Source organism: Colletotrichum higginsianum (assembly GCF_001672515.1).
Source record: "Colletotrichum higginsianum IMI 349063 chromosome 7 map unlocalized unitig_7, whole genome shotgun sequence".
NCBI classification, from domain to species: Eukaryota; Fungi; Ascomycota; class Sordariomycetes; order Glomerellales; family Glomerellaceae; genus Colletotrichum; species Colletotrichum higginsianum.
Window position 1 is genome coordinate 3,264,929 of NW_017263917.1, and position 21,763 is coordinate 3,286,691.

Consider the following 21,763-nt stretch of genomic DNA (forward strand, 5'->3'; position numbering starts at 1 on the left):
ATGGTTTTGGGCAGAGTGTCTTCCATCATGGCCAAACAGGGTACCATACCTGCGTGTCCTTTTTCCATACACCATGCCGATCGGCCGCGGTTCGCAGCAGGACCCGCGTTATGTTTCGTCGAAGCAGTCCGGGAACCCAACAGTGCCGGCACACTCCCTGAATCAGGAGTCTCGGAGTCGCTATCAGTTGATGATTTGTTACAGGGCGGAGCAGCATTGACGGTGGATCCGGCTCCCAGTCAGCCAGCCAGGCCCGTTCAGTTGCAGGGAAGCAGAGCAGCATCACGCAAGCAACCACCTCCTGTCTTTTTGCGGGTGCCGATCACGCTGAGGTGGTTGGCCGGAGCGGCATTTCAGCACCTAAGCGCTCCGTAACCGTTGAGGGCTGGATGTGGAGTTGGTTGAGGGGGCCTGAGAATAGCGGTTGAAGATCCGAGCCTATTTTGCCTTGGAGAGGCGGTGACCATCGAAAGAAGCGCGCGAGGCAAAAGCAGATACCAAAACCCGTGGTTCTGGTCGTGGTGTTCGAGACATAGACGTTAGTGGGGGCTGGCTGGCGTTGTTGGCGGCTTCGCAGGTGTTTGGCCACCCGGTGGAGAGAACGGCGACGACGCGTAAGGCGGCCCGGTTTTCTTTCCTATGTGCTGCGAAAAATAGCAACGTCGATGTCGGGACGCATCCACGCACATTGCGGCATCTTGATTGCTGGCCGGCAGAGCGTTTCATTCGGAGGAATTCTGGACAGGCGAGCGGGTGGCAGACAGAGAGGCATTAGTGGCACATGAGCAGGCTGTGCTCGTGTATAGCGGGTACGGGGTGCGCGAGGGTCCCTGTAGCAGGTCACTAGCACGCTGCACATTGTAACCACGGAAGGTAAGTCAGTGAGTGGTAGGTACTGTAATTGTAGGGGCAGGGCAGGGTCTGTTTTCGTAGTGTACTTCGTGCGAACACTCCGGTAGTGGACGGGGCGAGGGCACACCGTTGTTAAGCAGGACCGATGGCGATGGCAAAGCAGACCGCATCAGAGAGCCATGACGGCCGTTGCAAGAGGTGATCGGCGATATTGGACGCCGATGGGCATGTTGATGAATCCAGATTCAGTATCCGTAGTTGAGCAGTGAATACAATTAGTGAAGCTGTCTGTGGATCCGGAGCTTGTTGCTTTATTCGACGGAAATGCCCTGTCGGAAACTCGAAAGGGTATCAAGGAGCAGATTGACGAAGCTAGGACGGGTTGGTTGTGTGCATAGAACCAATTAGGCAGGTTTCCAAAGGGGAGTTTTATTGGGTTTCAATGGGAATAGCAACATTGAAGTCGCTCAGCACATGGGGAAACGGTCGAGGAACTAACTGACAGGAGGAGGCAGAGCATGGAAGCACAGAAAAGCAGAGCAGAGATAAGATGAAATGAGATGAGATGAGATTGCAGTGTGGCACTTGCAGGTACGGGAGCGGTACTTGGGGGAGGCGGTAATTTCGGCGGACTCGGAAGGTAGTCGTTGAGTTCCTTGGTCTCTTGGCCCCCTCCACTTCCCAGTAACCAATCTTGATTGTCGAGTCGTCGCTTCCAGTGTCTGCTTGACAGGTTTCCTGTGGAAAAAGACTGAAGAAGGGAAGGAAAGAAGGGGAGAATGGAGAGAGTGGAGACAGGATGTAACAGGGGATCGACTATTGGGACCCCCTGAGAGGCTTGGCAGAAAGTACATCGTACTCTGTAAACTGGGAAGGGGGGGAGTGGGGAGGGCAGGAAGCCAGCCGAAGAAAAAGCCCCCTGAGAGGAAGAAGTAGAAGAAGAAAAAGAAGTCCTAAGGGCCAATCATGTCTGACCATTTGTGGCAGTTTCCTTTTCAGCCGATGGGCCAGGTACATGGCAAGTCCGGCGGACCTTCCAATCGAGTGCTCCTGCCTCAAGCACGTTTGCAGCGCCACGAGATGTGCGATTGGATCTCATGATCTGTAGGCCAATGAGACGACACGGATACTATGCCTGTGGACCGTCATTCCGGCTCTCGCGAACTCTGATACGGGACCAATTCGTCATTTGTTTTTGTTTTTCTTCTCTTGCCCTCCCCGATTTTCGTTGGCGAGTTTTTATCAACTCTTCCCGTCGGTCCAGATCCCCTATCATTGATTGACGGTGACATTACCGGAATGTTGAGTCGAGTACGGACCTTCCGCAGTGCTTGGGAGCTGAGACGGACGACTCGCAAGACCCGCGAGCAAATCTTACATAACCATGGCCATCCTTGGCTCGGGGCATTTGCACCTGGACATGGAGCGCAAGTCAGGAATAGGCGCCGTTGACAACGCCGTCTCGACGGGAATGTCAGTCACAAGGTAGATCGGTCGGTACCCAATGCCACGCACGCTCTAGCGGGTTGGTGCGTCTACTACATCAATTTGTTGGACGCTTGCCGTCACGGTACCGCAACGACATTTTTGGGAATCCGGATTCCGCACGCGGGGGACCTGTGGATAAACTCACAAAGCATTCGCACATCGGCGACTGAGAGAATTCCCGGCGCGCATGTGTCTGATGCACACTTCACGCCAGCCCATGGACCCCCCACCGGCGCCATTTCAACGCCGCTATCGCATCCTGGTCCTGGCGGCCAGTCAACTCCCTTCGTTCCTTCCCCGTCCCTGGTCGCGCGGGCTGGACCTCTCGTCCTCCCCACCTGCCGTCCACTGGCAATTGCGCACCCATGAACCCCGTCCCTGTTCGCAGTGCCACACGCACCCAACGGGCCAACATCCAGCCAGTTGAGCACCCCCTTGAGATCTCTCTTTCACGCTGTGCCCATCTTTTGCAGTCTCGAGATGGAGGTGAGGCGCGGAGGCGCGACAAGATGAGATGCAGTGACGAGGGAACATACATCGCGTGTGTACCATGGGAGCATGGGGAGGCGCATCTCCATCCCGTGTTCATCTGCATCCCCATCGGTATCTGCATCCCCGTCCGTCATCATCAGACTGAGGTGCTGCCACCGCCGCGTGTGCACCCATCATCAGGCATGTCGTGGGTGACAAGACGGCCGTCGACGGTTGATTCGTCCCGCCTCATCAACCTCCAACTCGGCGGCGACCGCCCCTATGCAAGACGCAAGCTGCAGGTCCCGTTTCCGCCTCAAGGTGACTGTACATCGTACTCTGTACCGTCCTAGGTTCCCCTGCACCCTGCCTCTGGTAAGCGTCCATGGTTCGTCGAAACACGCCTTTCTCGCTTTTTATCTCTCGCTCTCTCTTTCTCTTCACCCGAACTGCCTCACTTCCTTGACTCTGGTTGTGCGTGGCCTTTGCTCTTTGGCACCACCGAGGTACGGGCGTCGGCTGGTGCTAGTGCGTGCTGGTGCTTGCTTGCCGCTCGGCACTACAGCTGATGACACTTACCGCCAACCAGACAAAGGTTTGTCGAACTACCTACCTTAGGTAGCTAAGCCGCGCATCTGAGAATTGGCGGACCCTCCTCCTGCACATCCCCTATTTCTCTCTAACACACTCTCTCCTCACCTTGACTAGTGAAGACCCTCCTCCCTAATATGTGCTGTGTCGCAAGGTATTTACTGTGCTGCTTCTGTGTGTGTGTGCCCGTGTCCCGGACTGGTTTGGAAGTCGCCCATCCTCTTCAACATGACAGGCCACCCCTGGGCGCCCAATTTAATGCCAATCACCCAATCCCACCGGCGTTCCCACGTCGTCTCGACTCTCGTCATCTCATTCGCAGACGCGGCCACACCAGCCCGACTTGGCCCAGTCTCGTTTGGTACCAGCCAACTCCAGTCTTTCGAGGTGTCGAGTGAAAACCCTCCCCGAGCTGGTTTCTATCACGAACGGTCAATATTATGCCCGCTGAAAGAATACATACAATACAGATAGGCTTCACTTTGCGATCCGGTCCCCCTTCCTGGTCGTCATATCTAGGCAGTTCCTCTTTTCTTTCTTTTCCCATCCCACTCCCGTTCCCACCCTTCTTCCTTCGTTCGTTTCCCACGCCCCATGCTCTCTCTTCCTGACCATCTTATCCCATCCCACCCACACGCCCCTCCCCCCCTTGCCTTCGAATTTCTCTTTTCTTCCCACCCCCGAAGTCGCCCCTCTCCCCCCCCGTTCGCCGCTCCACGCCGCTGTACCGAGTCCCCTTCTCCCTAGTGCAAAGACCTCGCCATCTGGGACCCTGTCTCTCCTAATTGTCCTAGCCTCCCGTTGCGAAGCCCACGCACTACTCCACGCCCCGAACCGAGGATCCTCCTCTCCGACTACCAGACCTCTTCTACCTATTCCTCCCTCATCTCCCACTCTCTCCCCCTCCAGCTCTTTTTCCTCCTCTGTCTCTTCAGCTCACGACGAATCTGGATCGCCAGCCTCTGCCTGTCTGCCTTTTCGAGTTCCGAGTGGCAGAGAGTCCCATCAGCAAACAGCTTTCCCGATCACTTGCCGGTCCTATGATCGTGTCACTCGCTCAGCAACACTGCTAGTTACTATATTTAGTGCTCGTGTGTTTTTCTTCACTTCTTCGCCCTGTTCATACCGTATTCTATTTGAGAGAACGCCTCTTCCCACCCAAAACGAATTCGCATCGTCGAGCCGTTGTCGAGACTTACACACTGGCCTGTACACCAAAAGAACCACGCGAGAACCCGATAACGACTCTCACCGACGATTACGTGTATTTTAATACCCCCCCGCCCTCCAAAACCAACTACGCAAACTCACAATCAATCAAGCTGGACGAAGAACAGTTCGACTCTTGTGTTTCCGGACAATGGGAGCTAAGCTGCCTGGTCCGCATCGCGCCTGCAGTATGCGTAACCCACTCACCAGAATGCTGCTTTTCGCAGTCGTCGTGTTGGTCATCATGGCCCTCACACTGAGAAACGACGCCATCGACGTGCGCGGCCGCATCATGAAGACGGGGACCGGTGTCAAGTCATCCATCACACACCAACAACCCCTGGACGCCGTCAAGTCCCACGCCTCCTCGTCTCTCTCCGACAAGATCCCCGCCGAGCCCGCTCCCTCAACGACCCATGTCATGAACTGCGATGTCAACACCGATCACCTTAGGACGCTCAAGGACAAATACGGCCTCGCCGACAAGATCCACTACTTCAAGCGCTACGTCACCTTCACCCGTAAGGCCATCCAGCGCAAGGGCTACACCGTTCTGGACCAGGACTTCCTCCCCAAGAAGTTCAAGACGGTCGACATCGGCAAGTCGTACGCCCCGGAGGACTGCGCAGCCCCTCTGGAAGTCCCCGTCACCCAGTCCCCCTACCCCTCCACCGTCAATGCCTCTGACTTCATGTTCGCCGTGTCCACCACCTACAAGCGTTTCAACGACCCCAAGACCAGTCCGATCAAGGAGTGGTCCCACTGGCTAACCGACAGCAACGGCAAGTCCAACGGCGGCAAGCTTCTGCTGCTCCTTCTCGACGCCAGCGACGCCGAGCTCAAGGACGCCAGCGACAGGCTCAAGAGAGTCGGCATCGACGCCGATGTGGCGCACTCGGACCCCTCCATGGAGATGGCCGTTCGCTACTTGACCCTCGTACCCTACCTCTACAACCATCCCGAGCGGAAGACAAGAAAGTGGCTCGTCACTTGCGACGACGACACATACTTCCCCAGCATGCACGGTCTCATTGACAAGTTTGCTACTTTCGACCACCTCGACCCTCTCTACATCGGAACCCTCTCCGAGGACGTCAACGCCATTCACCGCCACGGATCCCAGGCTTTCGGCGGTGCCGGCGTGTTCCTCAGCGTACCTCTCGCAGCTGCCATCAACCAGTTGTACGAGTCGTGCAAAACGGAGCAAAAGGTCAAGGAGGCCAACTCCGGCTGGGGCCCCCAAGGCGACATCCTTCTTCGCAAGTGCATTTACGAGAATACCGAGGTCCGCCTCACCAACCTGTGGGAGCTGTGGCAGCTTGACTTGTTCGGCGACCCAGCTGGCTTCTACGAGTCTGGCATCAAGCCCCTGAGCCTGCACCACTACAAGGGAGGCGGCTGGCACTTCGCCAAGCCCTTCCAGTCGTCCAAGGTTGCCCACGCCTGTGGCGAGGACTGCTCATACCAACGATTCATCACGGCTGACGACTTCATTATCGCCAACGGCTTCAGCATTGCCCACTACCCCCAGGGCATCGACTTTAACCTTGACCAGATGGAGCGCACCTTCACCCCCGCTCCCGATGATATTGGCTGGAACCTGGACTACATGTTCGGTCCCCAGCGCCGATCCCTGCACAAGACTGGCCGAAAGATTGCCTGGGAGCTTCAGGAGGCTCACGTGCAGGAAGACGGATCCGTGCTTCAGGTCTACACGAGGAGAAAGGACGACGAGCGCTGGGTTGAGGAGGACGGCGAGCCCATGAGCAAGATTGATGGCATCATCGAACTTGTCTGGATTCCCTCGACATGAAGCGGTCCCTCTCATCCCCCGAGCACGAAGATACGACACGGGCAGAGGATCCTCCGTGAGATCACTCGCCTCATGATTTGACGGGCCGGAGGCAGTAGATGAAAAGGGCCACTTTGCAGTATACTTTCATCTAAAGCATTTCGCCAATCCAGGACATACTGGCTCGTTTTGGCGAGCTGGTCTTGGACCGATCTGGCACGAGCCAGATTCGATTTAGACGGCAGCGTGAAAGCTATCTGGCAAATGCTGGCTAGATGATGTTTCCATGGGCCAACAAAAACATTCTTCCCATCCAGGACAATACGACAGACAAAACCGCCTGGACAACAACAACATCATAATTATAATCCGCTGGCCCGCGATACCCCCTCCTTTTTCATCAACTAAAGCTATCGTTCTGTTGGACTTGCATTCCGATTAGGGCATACAGCTCGCAGTGAGCTTTCGGCGTTTGAGAATGGTGCAGGGTATTCCTTTACCACTGCAAGCATTCTAGCCAACGCTACATCATCATTTTGTTACCTTTCTTTTCTACTCTTGTGGCATTGCATTGCACATAGCTGGATTGCATGGACGAAACTTGCAATCGGTACATAAAGACGTGCGACAGGGCCGGACGTTCGGAGTCTCAAGGATAAGGACCATTGGGTGTCCTTTTGTTTGGAGGTCAACCACCTGGTTTGGTTTTAGGTGCAAAGAAAAGGCAGTCAACTACGCCTTGTATAGAATTTACCGGTAGAACGATTGTGTATACCACCAGGATAACAAAAATCTTGAAGACATTCATAAAACCATTGGCATGGCCTCCCATGGCAAACTTGTTGAGACCCGGTAACTCGGGATCACCGCCCTCTGAAGATAACTCGATGACAGGGGAAGATGAGACGAACTGCTCCGGCCTGGTAGCCTTGTCTTCCAGGCTGAGACACAAACGGCGAGGCACCAACGGCAACCCAGGACTCTCAAACAGTCCCAGCCACGCCCCACCCCCACTTGATGCAGGGCTTAAGCCACAGTTGCACCCGCGCCCCGCCAACGTCAGTTCGCAGCGTTGGGCTCTCTCCTTCCATGTTCCCAGAAATGAAGTCATGAGGCTTCATCACCTGGCGTAGCTCGAAGCTCCCCAACGCTACAACTCCCAACACCCCGAGTGGCCCTGTCACGATGGCGACGTGAGTTTATTGTTCCCGGACCCAACGCCCGAAGGCTTTTCTAACTGCTCCGTCATGACCAGCATATCCAACATCCTGTCGCTCCCCTTTCGCAAATCCACCCAGCTGTCGCTCTCGTCAACAATACGACAGTACATCAATACCAAATATGACCAGCACCCGGACATGTTCCGCCAAGACCTTGAGGTCATCGATGCCCTGCGACGGGATGCGGTCAACGTAAGGGAGCCGCACCCCAGCGGCATCAAGAAGCTCCAGGCCTACGCTGGACAGCTGGCGTGGATTGGCGGCAAGTTCCCAATCGACGTACGTCTCCCCGACGCTCTCATGGCAATGGGAATTGGTCTGGAATACTGACGAGTCTGGTGATTAGATCGGCGCTGAGTTCACGTGGTATCCGGCGCTGGGTTACAACACCGAACGGCCCATGGTTCGAAACAACCTCAAGTACGAGCTAATGAACATCCTCTACAACCTCGCCTCACTGTACTCTCAGCTCGCCGTCGCGCAGTCGAGAACAGGAACGGAAGGACTCAAAATCGCCGCCGGATATTTCGCCTCGGCATCCGGAGTGCTGGATCACATGCAGAAGGAAATCCTTCCCGAGCTGCGCATGTCAGACCCCCCTGAGGACATGGACGCCGACACCCTCGAGTCGCTCTCTTACCTGCTCCTGGCACAATCACAAGAATGCTTCTGGCAGAAGGCCGTTATGGACGGCTACAAGGATGCCATCATCGCTCGTTTGGCCGCCCGCGTGTCAGACCTGTACAGCCTGGCGGGTGAGGCTGCGATGAAGAGCGAGGCCATCAGTTCTGCCTGGATCCATCACATGAGCGCGAAGCACCATCACTTCGCCGGTGCCGCGCAATACCGCGCTGCGTGCGACTGCCTTGAGAAGAGGAGATACGGTGAAGAGGTCGCTCGTCTGCAGGACGCTGTGGGTTGCGTGAATGAGGGACTGAAGGAGAGTCGGGGCGGATACCTGAACAAGGCAGTGCTCGAAGATTTGAACGGCCTGAAACGTAAAGTCGAGGAGGATCTAAAGCGGGCGGAGAAGGACAACGACGTCATCTACCTTCGTGAGTGTTCCTATCCTGGGAGATGTTGGAGAGGAGCCCATGCTAACATTCTAAGAACCCGTACCGCCAAAGTCGGAACTGAAGATTCTCGATAGAGCCAATATGGCTGTCGCCAAAGTCCCTCCGCAGGTGGCCAACCCTTTCGACTACCTCGGAGACCAGGCCGAGTTTGGTCCTGCGCTCTTCACGAAGCTCGTTCCGTTCTCGGTCCACGCCGCCATCACCATCTACGAGCAACTACGCGATCGTATAGTAAACGAGAACATCATCGGACAGATGGAAACTCAAACAGAAAAGCTTCATGTCATGCTGAGTGCCATCAACCTACCTGGCTCACTGCAGGCTCTGGAGAAGCCGCTCGGCTTGCCTCACAGCTTGGTCCACCATGCGGAAGAGATACGGCAAGCGGACGCCATAGGCCGCATTCAGCGGGCGTTCTCCGACATCGATAAGCTTCGGACTGCCGATCTTGCGGTCTTCAACGAGGGCAAGGCGATCCTCGCGGCAGAGGAGGAGGAAGATAACCGAATGAGACGGAAGTACGGCACCGATCGTTGGTCCAGGCCCGACAGTCGCAGCGACCCCCAGGGAAGTCGGTTCTGGGCTCAAGTGGCCGAGATCGAGGGCTACTTTGCGAGCAGTACGAGCAGTGATGCTGTCGTGCGAGATAAGTACAAGGAGGTCCAGGACTTGCTCGAGATGCTGTCGGGATCGGACCGGGCCATCATGGACTACGTGCCTTCCTCCAGGCGGATGGACATCCCAGAGCCCCTGAAACCGGTAATAGGAAGGCTTCGGGGTGCCTACAACGACGTCCTCCGACTAGAGTCCAAGAGGAGAAAGAAGGCAGAGGCGCTGCGGGAGAAGGCTAGAATGGACGACATCAAACCGGATATCCTTAAAGAAGCGGCTCGGCTCGAGAGGACGTACCCGACGACAGCTATTGTCCCGGCGCACTTTGAAGACTTCTTCGAGAAGCGCCTCGACAAGCTGTACGACGCCGAGATTGAGGCTGTCGCGAAGGAGGAGGACGAGCAAGAGCGGCTCATGGCCGAGGTTCAGAGAGTCAACCGGGAGTTTGAGGCTCAGAAGCGGAACTTGTCAAGTGGTAGCCGCGAGCGCGAACAGGCTCTGCAGAGGCTCGACAACGCCTACTACAAATACAAGGAGATCGTCAACAACGTCGATGTCGGACGAAAGTTCTACAACGACCTGAGCAAGGTGGTGGGCCAGAATTTCCGGGATCCGGTCAAGGCTTGGGCTGCGGAACGGCGGATAGACGCCAAGAGCCTCGAAGAGTAAGTCGCTCTTCCAAATGCGACAGGTGCTTGTGCTAACTAAATCTGACCCAGGGACCTCAGTATGCCGCCGCTAAGCTCCCTGAACATCAATAGATCACCGGTACACTCTCCGACTGGCTCGAGCTACGACCCGCGGTCCCAGTCCTACTTCAGCGCGAGCGTCGTTCCCAGCACGACACAGCAGCAGCAGCAGCAGCAGCAGTCTCAGCCGCAGCAACCCCCCACTCGGCACGAGGTGCACTCGCCTGTCGAGGCTCACATCCAGTCTTGGGCCGGCTCGACCGTCGAGCCTCAGCACCCGAGACCTGCGGCTGCTATGGCAGGCATGTGGCAGCCCGACATGGGCATCAAGTTCGGGGGTCAACCTGGCGCATCCGCCTCGGCTCCGGCTCCAGCTCCGGCCCCGGCATCGGCCAGCGGACAATCGCCGCCGCAGGGAGGCACCTGGAACCCTGCCTCGGGAATCAAGTTCGGATAGGACACGGAACGGTTTCCCCCGCCCAGAGAACGGAGGCGGAGAGATTGAGTTTGGTTTGGGTCTTAGGGGATGAGCGAGCAGTTGCGGCGTTGGTAGGGTTTTAAGGTTGAATTGCTAGATAAGTATTACAGCTCCCGTCGCAAAGTAATAGATACCAAAGATTTATAGTCCATCATCATCCGGAAGGCGTATCGGGTGATTTGACTGTTCTTGAACTTGTGACGGGAAAAAGAGCAATTAGGTATTCTTATATAGCCAACAGCTACCGCCTAGTGCCCCACCATGGCCTGCTGTGTCGGGTTGTATCTGTTTCCATGCGGCTTCGCCGCGTCGATGATGCGCCGCATCTCCCCCTTCTCCTCCTCGCTCAGGTCGATGTCCCTCGACGCCCAGTTCTCCTCGAGTCGCTTGGCCTTGGTCGTGCCGGGGATGGGGATCATGCCCTGGGCGGCGACCCAGGCGAGGGCAATCTGCGGCAGGCTGCACCCCTTTCGGGCAGCGAGCTTCTTGATCTCGTCAACGATGGCCTTGTTCTTGTAAAAGTTTTCGCCTTGGAACTTGGGGCCTGTTGGTTTTTGGTAGGGCTTCTGTTAGCAAAGAGTAAAGGAATCACACTTTGTTGGGTGAGGAAACAATCTCCTAAAGAGAGAGAGAGAGAGAGAGAGAGAGAGAGAGAAGTAGAACTCACTTCCGCGCCGGAAATCATCGGGGGCAAAGTCATCGGGGCTCTTGAAACGGAAGTCGTCGACGAGCCAGCCGTGGCCAAGCGGGCTGTAGGCGACGTAGGCGACGCCGAGCTCCCTGGCCGTCTCGATCAGCCCGTCGGTCTCGTGAATTGTTTCGAAGGCTGAGTATTCCGCCTGGACGGCGTCGATTTTGGCGACTTTTAGTCCGTTAGTCAGCTGAGTTCTTTTCGATTTTTGGCCAACTTTTTCTATTCTCTCATTTTTTTTTCTTTTGGGAAGGGTTCGAACAGAGACTTACTGGAGTTCGCCTTGCGGAGAGTGGCGGCTGAACACTCGGAGAGGCCGATGTACTTTGTCTTGCCGGCCTTGCGGATCTCGTCGAGGGCTGGGATGGACTCCTCGAGGGGCGTGTCTACGAGGGGGAGGCGTTAGCAAGAGAGGGTCGAGGAAGCCCACGCTCGGTAGTCAAGGTCACTAACTGGGGTCGATGCGGTGGAGGTAGTAGAGGTCCGGGGTGAACCCGAGCCTTTCGATGGTGCCGTCGATGTACTTCTTGATGTGGGAGGCGGAGTTGGTGACGGCCATGCCTTGCTCAAAGACGGCGAAGCCGCACTTGGAGGCAACTGTTGGCAATGCCATGTCAGTCGAGAACAAAAAATTGTGAGGGGAAAGGGGACGACGACCACGACGTACTGAAAACCTTGTCGCGGACGTTGTGTTTCCGGATGAAGTCGCCCAGGAGCTTCTCGTTGACGCCGGCCTGGTAGACGACCTAATGATTATTGTCAGCATATAGAGCCCCAGCGAGGAGGGGATGAGGAGATGGAAGAACGGCATAGGAAACTTTGCCAGAGGGGAAGTCATCGGGCAACGGGCAAGCTGTGTCACTCACGGCGGTGTCCCAAAAGGTGCAGCCAAGCTCGATGGCCTTCAGGAGCACGGGCTCGGCCTCCTCGAGGGTGAGGTTGCTCCCGAGGCCGAAGCTGAGGCCCATGGCGCCGAAGCCGGGCGAGTTGACCTGGATGTCTTGGAAGGAGAACGTCTTGACCATGGCGGCGGTTTTTGCTTGTTGATGTGGCTGAAAGTGTAGTGAAGATGATATTGACAAAAGCCGTGAAGATTCGGGAGGTTCGTCGTTGATTAAGAAGACGCCCAGGCTGGAGGATTGCAGTCAGGTCATATAAGTCGGGTTTGGTGAGTATGTTGCCCTCCGTGATGTAATAATGGCCTTTGCAAGGGGGGGTGTGGGGGACGCTCCCGCAGCGCAACCATGGAGTTATGGAGGTGTTATCTGCGATCCCCCCCGGCTATTGACGTGCCGATCGTGGATCTGGTGGCGTCGGTCCATTGAATGACCCCAGATGTCCGCCCACCCAACTCGACAACATCCTCAGAGAAACGGACTTAAGGATCTGGTCCCTCCGGTGATCTGTAGGTGTCAAGAGGGGTTCGTGAAACCAAAGAAAGCAGAAAAGCCCTCGCGCGGCCGCGGACAACGTCCGGCAGGCATTGGGGGGAACTTCTTGTGGGGCGTCGTCGGTGTTGGTCGAATCGCCTCCGTGCTCCGTGTGATTCCCACTCGCTTCCGCGCCATAGGAAGGCACCCGAAGCGGAAGTGTGAACGCTTGTCGCATCATCCCTGTGTCTAGTTGCTCGTTGCGGAGAGTTTCGGACTTGATCCGTACATCCAGACTTTGTAGAACTGGTGTATGCCGCGGAGTTATGGAAGCGAGCGGCTAGTCGCCGTTACACATATCGTATGCGACCAGGTGAGCAACTCTAGGCGGCAATTTAGCACTAGGGTCTTATTTTCCAACGTACATGCCATCTCGAGTCTTTTGTAAAGCTTATTTTCAGACGAGGGAGATGGCGACTAGCCTAGATTTAGCATCATAGGGCGTCATCTCTTCCATCGCCTCTGCTATATCTTCCTTTTTTGTTTCTCGTTTCTCCCACGAGCAACCCCTCTCAACAGTGCTTCGATCCCTCGTTAATGTTGATTTCGAGAAAAGGTAAGGCGGGGCTGACACAGGATCGTGGAAATCAACCCCCTAGCTTCCGCTCTTCATCGCGAGGATGTACCAGTGCGTTTATCCACTGGTGACGTACAAGGCTTCCGTGAGGTATGATCGTAGCCCATCGTAAACTTCACCGTAAACAAGGTTTCCAACTCGAAGGCTTGGTTCAACGTCTTGCCAATCTTTCGGCGGGTCCGGCCTACCCACTATTCTGGCTGTCAGCAATGAGTCGCGGAGGCGGTGCTGACATTTCGGGTTTAAGAGTCCTATCTCCTGGATTCACGTAGTCTTGTAAATCAAAGCCCTTGCTCTCGTGGAATTGTACAAATACTGCCATATCTCTATTCCTATTTTTTATGTTTCACCATAGTCCACATGATGTTCTTTGAGATGTCCGCCTATCGGTTATTCGGGCTGTTGGCCATTTGCTTCTTGCCCCCGGCTCTGTCGACTCCCACCAGCCACGAAAACGGAACCAGCGTCACAACCTTGCAAGTCATTCCGGAAACCCAGTCGCTAGAGAATATCGCGGTCCGTAACAATGGCGACCTCCTGGTTACCTCCGTCGCTTCGTCAACTCTGTTCGGGTTGTCGCCCCATGGAGAACACCCGCCGATCCCGGTTGCTCGGATTTCCGGTGTAACAGGTCTCCTGGGGATTGCTGAGCTCGAGAAGGACGTCTTCTTCGTCGTTGGTTCCAACCTCACGTCGACGGAAAACTCGAACGGGGTGTGGAAGGTCGACCTTCGCAACTTCCAGGCCTTCCGGAACGGTACCACCCTCCAGCCGGCTTCAGTCTCTTTGGTTACCCTAATACCCTCGGCTCTGCAACTCAACGGCATGGCTCGCCTCTCCAGCAACGACACCAAAAGCCTCCTCATCTCGGATTCCTCTCGGGGCACAGTCATACGCCTGAACGTTGACACGGCCGTCTACGAAACGGCCGTCCAAGAGCCCGAGATGGCTCCCCTGACCACAGGCCTGGGGATTGGTGTCAATGGCATTCGGATCCGCGATAACTACCTCTATTTCGTGAGCCTGGACCAGGGCCGTTTTGCCAGGGTACCGATATCCCTCGCAAGCGGAGAAGCACTTGGCCCTGTCAAGACGCTTGCCTCCGGCATCACTTTTGGCGACGACTTTGCCCTCTCGGGTGACGGCCGATGGGCATACGTCGCCACGAACGGCCCTCGGGAGGTCATTGGGGTTGATCTGCTGCTCGGAGGGAAGTTCGTGGCTGCCACTTCGCCCCTGCTTGGATCCGCCTCGTCGGTCGCTCGCTCAACGGGCCATGCATGGTACGTGACTGGTGCTACTCCATCAGGGAACAGCACAGTTGGCCACGTGTCTAGCGTACTGTTCAGTTGCGGGATTTTAGTGTAGGAGTTGTAAGAATTCACTTGTTGGAATAGCTACGTGTAACAGCGTTCAATGCACACATATGGGGTAGGCTACGAGACAACCCCTATTTAAAATACAAACATGCAGTTTTGCTTTCGTCTTCCGCATCAATTGTATTGGATGGTGTCGTGCTTATTCAATCCAACACATCCGTCGCGTTGTTCAAGTACGATTGGGTCGTTGTCGCTTACATCTATTGTGCTTGTGCTAATAACAACTCTCAAGAAGGGAAACCCCTACCAAGCCGTTGAAACTAAGTCAGACACATGCCTAGCCAGTTACAGACTGTAGTCTCGGTTCCAACGGGCTCTGTGGCAGAACCTCCCTGTATCTACAGTCATACTGCAAATTGCCGCCTCCCATAGCAAGCCAACCAACCCGCCTAATAGACTGCCCATTGTGTCACCGGCACTGACGATACCAAGATTCAATAAGCAGTCCGAATGGTCAGAAACCGCTTTCAGTACGCCGTCAAACACCTCAATGTATACTGCGCCTCCTAACAAGCCAGAAATAAGGGCCACACCAAGCACAACCCAACTAGAACCAAGGAAGAAGATGGAGTCTGCCAACAACAAGGCCACCATCCAGGCTAATAGAATCAAAACAACCCTGTGGTTCCCAAGTCGGAATGGAATTGTTGACAATCGTGCTGTGAAATTGCCAAGATAAAGCGCAAAGGCAAGCGCAGATGTCCACGACAGGAGGGAGGAAAACGAAGAACCATCGAGGGCGAGGGCTACTCCGGGAAACACCATGGCCTGCGCAGCTGAAGCAAGAAATATTGTAGGTAGGTACTGCATCGTCGTAGCAGCCAACGTTCCGGGGTTCCGAGATATTTTCCTTGGATCTTTGTCCAGTGTCGTCGAGGTGGCCTCCATCAGCGATGTGTCGTAGTAGCTCGCTGTGTATCGATTGTCCAGATCAACATCTCCATTGCCAGTTGCAGAAGAGCTCCTTGGCAATACGACGAAGTAGGCAAAAAGAATCGTGAAAATCAATGGATACATGTATCCAGTCCCCTCCCTCAGTGTCATTCCCATGGACGACGTCAGCACTAAAGGCCATGTAGCATTTGCCATTTGGCCAAGGCTGGTGCCGGCAGCCCAGGCAATGAGTCCGAGGCGACCATAGCGTCGAACCGAGTCCAAGCAACAAAGCTCAGTAGCAGCCGAGGAGGAGGCAGCCAACAGTGTCATCAGAACGCGCACAGGAGGCAGTACGTTCGGGGGCGTAGCGGAGACGACAACCTTGACTAGTAACCATAATCCAGCCAACAGGACAAGGCGTGCATTTTGAGGGATGTAGCCAAAGACTGAAGGTAGCAATAGTTTGGCTAGACAAGACGGAAGAAGCTCGAGCAGGAGGACGATGGCCTTTGGGTATGGGATGATGAGATAGTTTGCTGCGTGGCTAACGCGTGTGAGGATGGTGGTTGCAAGACCTGTGAAGACGAAGTTAGCATCCTCAAACTAAACTGCCAAAAGTCGGTGGGAGAAGGAGAGCAAACCTATCAGTGCAAAGCCTAAGAACGTTCGCGTACGGTACTTGGTAACAAGCGGGCCATCCAGCTGGCTTGAAGACATTTTCGTGTGCATCTCAGTCGGAAGTCAAAGTTCTGCAGGACCTGAGAGGGGGAAAACCAGAGACACAATGAGGTCGAGGAGAAGCAAGTGGAAGATGAAAGGAAATTCTGAGGAGTGCAGAAACGACAATCATTGCTTGGCCTGCTAGACATTACACCCAAGGGTTTCCGCCCGGAACACCCACCCAGCCGAGCTCCAACACAAGCGATATGACAGTCGAGTCCCACCATCCCTACCTGAACCCCGCAGGAACTTGCTCGGGCATACCTAGACACCCGGGTGACAGAATATAAAGCATCCCCTTTTTTGTTTTTGTGGAAAGCGCGCCAAAAGCGGGCCGCTCCCCGAACACGAGATGGGGTAGACTGAAATCTTGTAGCAATGACCCTTGGCACATGTTGCAGGGGTCAGTTGGGTGGGAGCAGTAAACTCATCGAACCCCTGCTGTTCCAATCAGGTAGCGTATTTAACTGTACTTGGGAAACGACGATGGAAAGACAGTTTTTCTCCGGTACAGTATTCGAGATCACAGTTCGGCAGCACCATTCATGAAACTCTTCTTCACTCGGAACATAATGGCGGGGACTCGGTCACCGTTTGCAAGAACTATCTACAAGCGGTTGGGTAATGTGCTAGCTTGCATAAGCGCAGCAAAACTCGGTCTACTTTGGATCACACTTACAATCCTCACGGTTGTTTTGATTCTGGTATGTTCTTGTCTTCTTCCTTGGGTCCTGTTAATGAAGGTCTAACCTCTCTTGTATCCTGTTCCCCCTTTGTAAAACGATAAACTGATGCCTTTTGCGTTGTGTCTAAGGGGAAAACATCTAATTACAGATGGCCTAAAGAGACCGAAGTGTGGGCAGGGACTCGTCAGAAGCTCGCAGAGTTGAATTTTTCGGCCATAGAAAACGATTCTTTCACTGGCCATCGTCATCTGCGGTTGTTTATGCCCGCCGATGGCCCCAGCATAAACCTATGCAAAGTCGTACATTCTGCAGTTGCTCTTGGATATCCAATGCCTATCCTGCTGAACTGGAACGGAGAGTTTAACCGGCCTGATTGGCACTTCGCAGGTTCTCACATTTCGAAACTGGAGTCCCTTCTTTTTGCGCTTGATACGGTCTACGAAGAGGACCACGCTGCCGATAACGACATTGCACTCATGGTTGACGCCTACGACATATGGTTTCAGCTCCCTCCCTCAGCTCTTCTTGAGAGATTCCACAAGTCAAACCTCGAGGCGGACAAAAGACTGCAAAAAACGTGGACGGATTCCGGTTATGATCCTCAGTCCCCCGCCCCCCCGCCAAAACAAAACATAATCATCACCACAGCCAAGGATTGCCAGCCCGGCGCAGAATCCGGTTCTCAGCCCAACTACCCTCACTGGCCTGACTCGCCACTGCCTTCGGACTTTTATGGAGAAGATACGGACAAGATCGACCCTTCTGCGGACTCTGCAAGAAAATACAGGAGAGTTCGACCGAGATGTGTGAACAGCGGAATGATCATGGGGAAAGTGGGAGCTCTGCGAGCGGCACTTCGAAGGTGTGTAGAGAAGGTCGAAGCCGTCTCAAAGACAGGGCGCCAACTATGGAGCGACCAGGCCTTGATTGCGGAGGTCATTGGAGAGCAAGAGATGTGGCGCGAATGGGTCCGTTCTGTCCTGCCACCTGTCAATCAGAACCGTCCGCAGGACTTGTCCAGGGAAGTTCGGAAGGTTGCGGAAGCAGCTCTCGACGGGCAGCGCTTTGAGTTCGGAATCGGCCTAGACTACACCTTCAGCACGATGCCTCCAACCTGCTCGGCTGAAGAGGATGGCTCATTTGTCAGATGGGTCGACCGAGAAGCCGTGCATAAGGCGTCAGAGAAGGCCGGCGTACCAGGCAGTGTCAGAGTGCCCGATGTGCCAACAGATCTCGGAGGCTCAGACAGCCCTTTGCAGGGAGGTGGACTCTCGTGGGCTGATGTCCCTCTCTACACTGACTTCTTCTTCGGCAACGCTCCGGTTGCAATCCATCACAATGCATACATCTCGGGTCTGAAAGCATGGAGGTTGGAGAATTGGTGGAACATGACGTGGTTTTACCCACATCTTCGAGACTTGGTCACTATTCAGCTCCAGCAGCAGGAAAGTCCAAGGCCACTGGCGACGATTGCCGCTGGGGCGACGGAGCAAAAGGAGATTGTCTACTGGGCACCACCAGAGGATTCGGGTAGGAGAACGATCAAAAGCCTCAGGTGGTCAAATGACGGGGCGGAAACAACAGTTGTGGATTGGGACGGCATCTGCCTGAAAGGTCAAACGAAGTGGCATGAGCTGATTTTTGGTGACAAGGAGGAAGCTGTGTCAATCTAAGAGTCAATTCTACTCCACCTTTGTGGATGAGGAAAAGAGATGCTGTATTCAGTGAATCGTGCAAATAGCAAAGGATCCTGTGACAAAAGTTCCAGTCCCATTCCAGATTCCCTTGCCAAGTGTTCCAGTTCCAGGTCACGAGTCAGACCCAGTCAGTATTCGGCCAATCGTCAAGTCAAAATGAAAGACGTGGAGAGCACAACTCCAGTCTGTGATCAAGTATACGCAAAAGGGTGGCAACTTTCCCCACAGAGAGCAATTTTGAACCAGACAAAAGTCTGTTGGTTGGCTTGGTTTTCATTGATTTGGCGGTTGGTTTGGTGCTTCGCCCAACAGGTGCCGGAACTCTTACCTGAATTAGCCCTACAGGGGGGTGCTCGTTCCTCGTCGAAAAAGAAAGGAGGGATGGCAAGCCCCGTTTTAGGGTCCAAATGAGCGAAGAGGCTCCTTCTGTGCGGGGGTGACACAGGAAGGGCCGGGCCCCCAATCCTTCTTCCGTCGGTATCTTCCGGTGGAGCGGGCCTTGCGGCGAATCCAAGAGCAGCCAAGAGGTACATGACTCAGGCCTTGTCAGGCCGTTGCCTCGTCTCAGAATATCCACTATGCTGACAGGGGAGATCGACAGTCCAGTCGGAAGTCACTCCGAAAGAGGCTCGCTTTTAGTTCCCGCAACATTTGAGCTTATCGCTTTTAGCACGCTACCCCATAAATTCGCGAACGCCTAACGCTCACGAAGAGGATCTTTAAAGTGACTCCAAGCAAAAGCTACAAGCCAGAAGAGCCTAATAAAGCAGAACACAAGGAAAGGAGGAACAGAACTAGTTGAATGTCTTCACTTAGTCCAGTACGTCTGGAGGGCTTGAAAGCCAATAAGCATGGAGTTGAATAGCCACCTTGCCGGATAGTCTTACACAGTTCAGGTTGCAGTTTTAAATTTATGGCCCATCACCATCCAAACTTGTGTTGTTAACCCTTGCCAGAAATTTTGGACTGACGCTGTAAAGCGGCGTGTGACGCCCATTTCCAGGATACATTACGTCTTGAACTGGGCCTTTTGATCCCGCTGAGCTTCTTGTCGGCTAAGAAAAGTATAAGCCATTCTTGCAGCTCAGCCAACAAGAAATGAAGCAAGCAAGCCTGGTTTGAAATGGCCTTCATATTTCTGTTCTGCTTGATGTAAATCCTAGCAACATTGTGGGGGTACTGCCTTGTGACTGCACGTCTTCAATACCAGCAAGCATCACCAGTGCTGCTGCCCTGTTTGTATGTGTATTAGTTTATGCTTTAAACCCCTTATTCATTCTTGTTCACTTTTACTGACTTTTTAAACTATTGAGCATGGGAAAGACGTTGTAATTGGTGCTCTTTGAGCCTATATCTGTCTTCCAACAAACCAATCCAGAAAAGACTGACTAGTGATGACTGCGATATGTGTGTTTCAGATGGGACATGTCCTGAGTACTTTCAACATACCTCTTGGCCCAGGCCACAAGTTTTTGGTCGAGCTTGAGGGTTTGAATGCATTCTAACGCCTGTCGCATTTGACATGGCTGCGGTCGCACCGACCTGGACTCGACGGAGTCCACTGCAGCTCCCATGTAGCCCAACCTATCGCAGGGTCAACAATCCATAATCATTCAATATGCTCTTCATGAGCGTCCGATAACCTGCAGCTGACATGGAAAGCCTCCAACAAAGGACTGCATGTAAGTTCGCATCAGCCAGGATGTGGTTCCGCATCTCCTGCAGCTCCCAATACTTAGCTTTTCTGCCTACTCGATCATGATATCCAAGAGAGTAGGTTCAGCGAGACAAACTGTATAAATATATCCAAAGCTCCCTTACTATTCTACTTCTGTTCTCACTCATCATCTTCATCTCACTCACAATCTTGAAACACCCTTCCCTATCTTCTTACAATGCATTTCTCCCTCACCACCGTCCTTGCCTTCGCGGCGTCTGCTTCTGCTTGCTATGGAGGAGGCCAGGCCTGGGGCAACATCAGGCTTGAGGCTGTTCGTCTCGCTGAGGAACAATGCAGGGAATGAACTAGGTTGAGTTCAATGGTGGCGAAAACAAATACGGCTGCAAAAACATGGGCGGGGGCGTGAGGGTGAATTTTCGCATGAGAAACGGAGATGACGGCGGTCCTCGCCGTACACTCGACTATGCCACCTGCATCCATTTCCTCAAGAACCCAATCACGAACTGCAACTTTGGCGGTGAAGACAATCAGGGTGCTTGGAGGCCTCGGTAAGAACCTTACCCTCAATTCTTTCTTCTAAGAATGCCTTGAGCTAATGTACCTAGCGCCGACCCCAACGTCGGCAACTGCTAAACGCGCCGTTGATCTCAGCAACATCTCCTCTTCTAGAATGAGGTTCTTGTATTTTCTCCAAACGACACATTTTTTGTTCGGTTAAGGTCATGCATGTGCAGAGGATAACATGACTTTCGGCAACTGCACGGTTTGCTTCAAAGTTTCCGGGCAAGTGGATGCAATACTGTTAGAAGAAGTGTATGAAGCTCTTATCTTCAATCATTGTAGAGTAATTTTGTCAATAAACCCTACGCACACTGGCAGATTTGTCAAATTTGCACTATCCCTTGAACAGCCTCTTTATGCAGACTATCTGGCCTTCTTTCGTGCTGTTAATCTATGGATTGTGCTAACACATTGTACGATTGCTGGTTCATTAAATGTTTTCGTTCATGTTCTGGAGATAATGCCACGTTATGTCTTTTAGGAACAATTTCAAACGAAACTCATCAGCCGGGTCAAATTAGCTCGGAGGATCATCGCCGAGGTCAAAACGTGGTCACACTGAGATCAAACCCCGCTTGATTTTGTGACCAGGGAAGAGAAGTTAGACGGAGTCACGTGCATTATTCTTGGCCATGTCACAAGATTCGTGAACAATGCTTCTCACGATGCGGACACTCCCTGAGCAATTAGTGGTATCCACGGATCATGTACAAATCTTGCATGGTTACCAACCTCAGAAAACCCCTCAGTCCCCATAATACACACGAAACAAATAGGAATGGAAGCGGCGCCGCCTTGGTATTGGATATGTGTAGGGATACTTTGGTGTGACCAGCTTCAGCCGATCCCGGCTGCTTAGATACGGCGGAGCAGTCGTTTTAGCTACCTGAAATGTCCTGTAGTCCTTCTCGCATAAGGCCAGGTTGCGAGCTGTTAAGAACGAGCACAGATGCCGAAATTCTTCCTGAATCCACGCCAAGTTCAACA

The 21,763-nt window shown here is 53.9% G+C and overlaps 8 protein-coding genes across 8 annotated transcripts; 6 read left to right on the forward strand and 2 right to left on the reverse strand.

Moving 5' to 3' along the window:
• Window positions 1-2,236: 2,236 nt before the first annotated feature.
• Window positions 2,237-4,475, forward strand: CH63R_10681 (uncharacterized protein; the record flags this gene model as incomplete). Its single annotated transcript, XM_018305655.1, has 5 exons — window positions 2,237-2,337; window positions 2,555-3,113; window positions 3,165-3,317; window positions 3,377-3,406; window positions 4,197-4,475. 5 exons carry the CDS (start codon window positions 2,237-2,239, stop codon window positions 4,473-4,475), a joined length of 1,122 nt encoding a protein of 373 aa, XP_018155079.1.
• A 347-nt stretch (window positions 4,476-4,822) lies between these two features.
• On the forward strand, window positions 4,823-6,424 carry CH63R_10682 (Ph signal transduction protein; the record flags this gene model as incomplete). Its single annotated transcript, XM_018305656.1, has 1 exon — window positions 4,823-6,424. The coding sequence occupies one exon, from the start codon at window positions 4,823-4,825 to the stop codon at window positions 6,422-6,424; it is 1,602 nt and encodes a 533-aa protein (XP_018155080.1).
• A 1,226-nt stretch (window positions 6,425-7,650) lies between these two features.
• CH63R_10683 (BRO1-like domain-containing protein) lies at window positions 7,651-10,457 on the forward strand (the record flags this gene model as incomplete). The annotated part of the gene is made up of 4 exons (XM_018305657.1): window positions 7,651-7,902; window positions 7,970-8,678; window positions 8,734-9,976; window positions 10,031-10,457. 4 exons carry the CDS (start codon window positions 7,651-7,653, stop codon window positions 10,455-10,457), a joined length of 2,631 nt encoding a protein of 876 aa, XP_018155081.1.
• Window positions 10,458-10,726: 269 nt separating this feature from the next.
• Window positions 10,727-12,194, reverse strand: CH63R_10684 (Alcohol dehydrogenase; the record flags this gene model as incomplete). Its single annotated transcript, XM_018305658.1, has 6 exons — window positions 10,727-11,022; window positions 11,146-11,340; window positions 11,442-11,555; window positions 11,623-11,766; window positions 11,837-11,915; window positions 12,036-12,194. 6 exons carry the CDS (start codon window positions 12,192-12,194, stop codon window positions 10,727-10,729), a joined length of 987 nt encoding a protein of 328 aa, XP_018155082.1.
• A 1,357-nt stretch (window positions 12,195-13,551) lies between these two features.
• On the forward strand, window positions 13,552-14,544 carry CH63R_10685 (uncharacterized protein; the record flags this gene model as incomplete). Its single annotated transcript, XM_018305659.1, has 1 exon — window positions 13,552-14,544. The coding sequence occupies one exon, from the start codon at window positions 13,552-13,554 to the stop codon at window positions 14,542-14,544; it is 993 nt and encodes a 330-aa protein (XP_018155083.1).
• Window positions 14,545-14,840: 296 nt separating this feature from the next.
• CH63R_10686 (Protein BTN) lies at window positions 14,841-16,160 on the reverse strand (the record flags this gene model as incomplete). Its single annotated transcript, XM_018305660.1, has 2 exons — window positions 14,841-16,006; window positions 16,073-16,160. 2 exons carry the CDS (start codon window positions 16,158-16,160, stop codon window positions 14,841-14,843), a joined length of 1,254 nt encoding a protein of 417 aa, XP_018155084.1.
• A 1,006-nt stretch (window positions 16,161-17,166) lies between these two features.
• Window positions 17,167-18,510, forward strand: CH63R_10687 (uncharacterized protein; the record flags this gene model as incomplete). The annotated part of the gene is made up of 1 exon (XM_018305661.1): window positions 17,167-18,510. The coding sequence occupies one exon, from the start codon at window positions 17,167-17,169 to the stop codon at window positions 18,508-18,510; it is 1,344 nt and encodes a 447-aa protein (XP_018155085.1).
• Window positions 18,511-20,429: 1,919 nt separating this feature from the next.
• CH63R_10688 (Secreted protein) lies at window positions 20,430-20,848 on the forward strand (the record flags this gene model as incomplete). The annotated part of the gene is made up of 3 exons (XM_018305662.1): window positions 20,430-20,525; window positions 20,564-20,763; window positions 20,821-20,848. The coding sequence occupies 3 exons, from the start codon at window positions 20,430-20,432 to the stop codon at window positions 20,846-20,848; spliced, it is 324 nt and encodes a 107-aa protein (XP_018155086.1).
• Between the last annotated feature and the right edge of the window lie 915 nt (window positions 20,849-21,763).